Source organism: Chiloscyllium punctatum, chromosome 21 (assembly GCF_047496795.1).
Source record: "Chiloscyllium punctatum isolate Juve2018m chromosome 21, sChiPun1.3, whole genome shotgun sequence".
NCBI classification, from domain to species: domain Eukaryota; kingdom Metazoa; phylum Chordata; class Chondrichthyes; order Orectolobiformes; family Hemiscylliidae; genus Chiloscyllium; species Chiloscyllium punctatum.
In genome coordinates this window covers 20,501,822-20,504,321 of record NC_092759.1, presented here as the reverse complement: position 1 = coordinate 20,504,321, position 2,500 = coordinate 20,501,822, and the positions used below count along the sequence as shown (strand labels likewise).

Genomic DNA, 2,500 nt, shown 5'->3' with positions numbered 1-2,500 from the left:
CTCCCAGTGGGGGTGATCTCACCCCGTTACCCCCCCTCCCTCCCAGTGGGGGTGATCTCACCCCGTTACCCCCCTCCCTCCCCGGGGCACGGTCTCACCCCGTTACCCCCCCCCCCTCCATGGGGCACGGTCTCACCCCGTTACCCCCCCCCCCCCCCTCCCTCCCCGGGGCACGGTCTCACCCCGTTACCCCCCTCCCTCCATGGGGCACGGTCTCACCCCGTTACCCCCCCCCCCCCCCTCCCCGGGACACGGTCTCACCCCGTTACACCCCCCCCCCCCCCTCCCTCCCCGGGGCACGGTCCTCACCCCGTTACCCCCCCCCTCCCCGGGGCACGGTCTCACCCCCGTTACCCCCCCCTCCCTCCCCGGGACACGGTCTCACCCCGTTACCCCCCCCCCCCCCTCCCCGGGACACGGTCTCACCCCGTTACACCCCCCCCCCCCCCTCCCTCCCCGGGGCACGGTCTCACCCCGTTACCCCCCCCCCTCCCCGGGGCACGGTCTCACCCCGTTACCCCCCCCCCCCCCCTCCCCGGGGCACGGTCTCACCCCGTTACAACCCCCCCCCCCCTCCCTCCCCGGGGCACGGTCTCACCCCGTTACCCCCCCCCCTCCCCGGGGCACGGTCTCACCCCGTTACCCCCCCCTCCCTCCCCGGGACACGGTCTCACCCCGTTACCCCCCCCCCTCCCTCCCCGGGACACGGTCTCACCCCGTTACACCCCCCCCCCCCCTCCCTCCCCGGGGCACGGTCTCACCCCGTTACCCCCCCCCTCCCCGGGGCACGGTCTCACCCCGTTACCCCCCCCCCCCCCTCCCCGGGGCACGGTCTCACCCCGTTACCCCCCTCCCCCCCTCCCCGGGGCACGGTCTCACCCCGTTACCCCCCCCCCCCCCCCCTCCCTCCCCGGGGCACGGTCTCACCCCGTTACCCCCCCCCTCCCCGGGGCACGGTCTCACCCCGTTACCCCCCCCCCCCCCCCCCTCCCCGGGGCACGGTCTCACCCCGTTACCCCCCCCCCCCCCCTCCCCGGGGCACGGTCTCACCCCGTTACCCCCCCCCCCCCCCCCCCTCCCTCCCCAGGACACGGTCTCACCCCGTTACCCCCCCCCCCCTCCCTCCCCAGGACACGGTCTCACCCCGTTACCCCCCCTCCCTCCCACAGTTCCCCAGTTCCCGGAATTACTCACCCTCAATTCCATCGCTTGGAGCTCTTTCAAAATCTCATCACTGCACCAGGGGGGCGCCCCGACTCCATTGCTTTGTCCCCGGAACCTGCCACGGGCTAAGAGGGAAGCGGGGTGGGTAAGAGGAAAGAAGGGTACGGGGAAGGAGGGGAGATATGCCGGGTATCCTCGTGCCACCTTCCTCCCTCACCCGGCCCGGTAACCCCCTTCCCCCGGCCCTGTATTCCCCCTCCCCCAGGGCCCGGTATCCCCCTCCCCCCGGCCCGGTATTCCCCCTTCCCCCGGCCCGGTAACCCCCTTCCCCCGGCCCGGTATCCCCCTCCCCCCGGCCCGTATCCCCCTCCCCCGGCCCGGTATTCCCCCTTCCCCCGGCCCGGTATTCCCCCTTCCCCCGGCCCGGTATTCCCCCTTCCCCCGGCCCGGTATTCCCCCTTCCCCCGGCCCGGTATTCCCCCTTCCCCCGGCCCTGTATTCCCCCTCCCCCGGCCCGGTATCCCCCTCCCCCCGGCCCGGTATTCCCCCTTCCCCCAGCCCGGTATTCCCCCTTCCCCCGGCCCTGTATTCCCCCTTCCCCCGGCCCTGTATTCCCCCTTCCCCCGGCCCTGTATTCCCCCTTCCCCGGCCCGGTAACCCCCTTCCCCCGGCCCAGTATCCCCCTTCCCGGTATCCCCCTTCCCCCGGCCCTGTATTCCCCCTTCCCCCGGCCCTGTATTCCCCCTTCCCCCGGCCCAGTAACCCCCTTCCCCTGGCCCGGTATCCCCTTCCCCCGGCCCTGTATTCCCCCTTCCCCCGGCCCTTCTATTCCCCCTTCCCCGTATTCCCCCTTCCCCCGGCATCCCCCTTCCCCCGGCCCTGTATTCCCCCCTCCCCCCGGCTCAGTAACCCCCTTCCCCCGGCCCTGTATTCCCCCTTCCCCCGGCCCTGTATTCCCCCTTCCCCCCGGGCCCGGTAACCCCCTTCCCCCGGCCCTATAACCCCCTCCCCCGGCCCGGTATTCCCCCCTTCCCCCGGCCCTGTATTCCCCCTTCCCCCGGGCCCGGTAACCCCCCTTCCCCCGGCCCGGTATCCCCCTTCCCCCGGCCCTGTATTCCCCTTCCCCGGCCCGGTATTCCCCCTTCCCCCGGCCCGGTATTCCCCCTTCCCCCGGCCCGGTAACCCCCTCCCCCCGGCCCGGTAACCCCCCTCCCCCCGGCCCGGTAACCCCCTCCCCCCGCCCGGTATACCCCTCCCCCCGGCCTGGTATCCCCCCTTCCCCGGCCCGGTATCCCCCCTTCCTCCCGGCCCGGTTTCCGTACGGGTATACCGGGCC

General features: G+C 74.0%; 1 protein-coding gene across 3 annotated transcripts in view; it reads right to left on the bottom strand.

Moving 5' to 3' along the window:
• The window catches only part of LOC140492646 (uncharacterized), a 45,324-nt gene that overhangs the window by 5,075 nt on the left and 37,749 nt on the right, over nt 1-2,500 (bottom strand). For all 3 annotated transcript variants that reach the window (XM_072591679.1, XM_072591680.1, XM_072591681.1), the window contains exon 8: nt 1,195-1,289. In XM_072591679.1, coding sequence (XP_072447780.1) covers nt 1,195-1,289 — 95 coding nt within the window. The remainder of the gene's footprint in view (nt 1-1,194; nt 1,290-2,500) is intronic.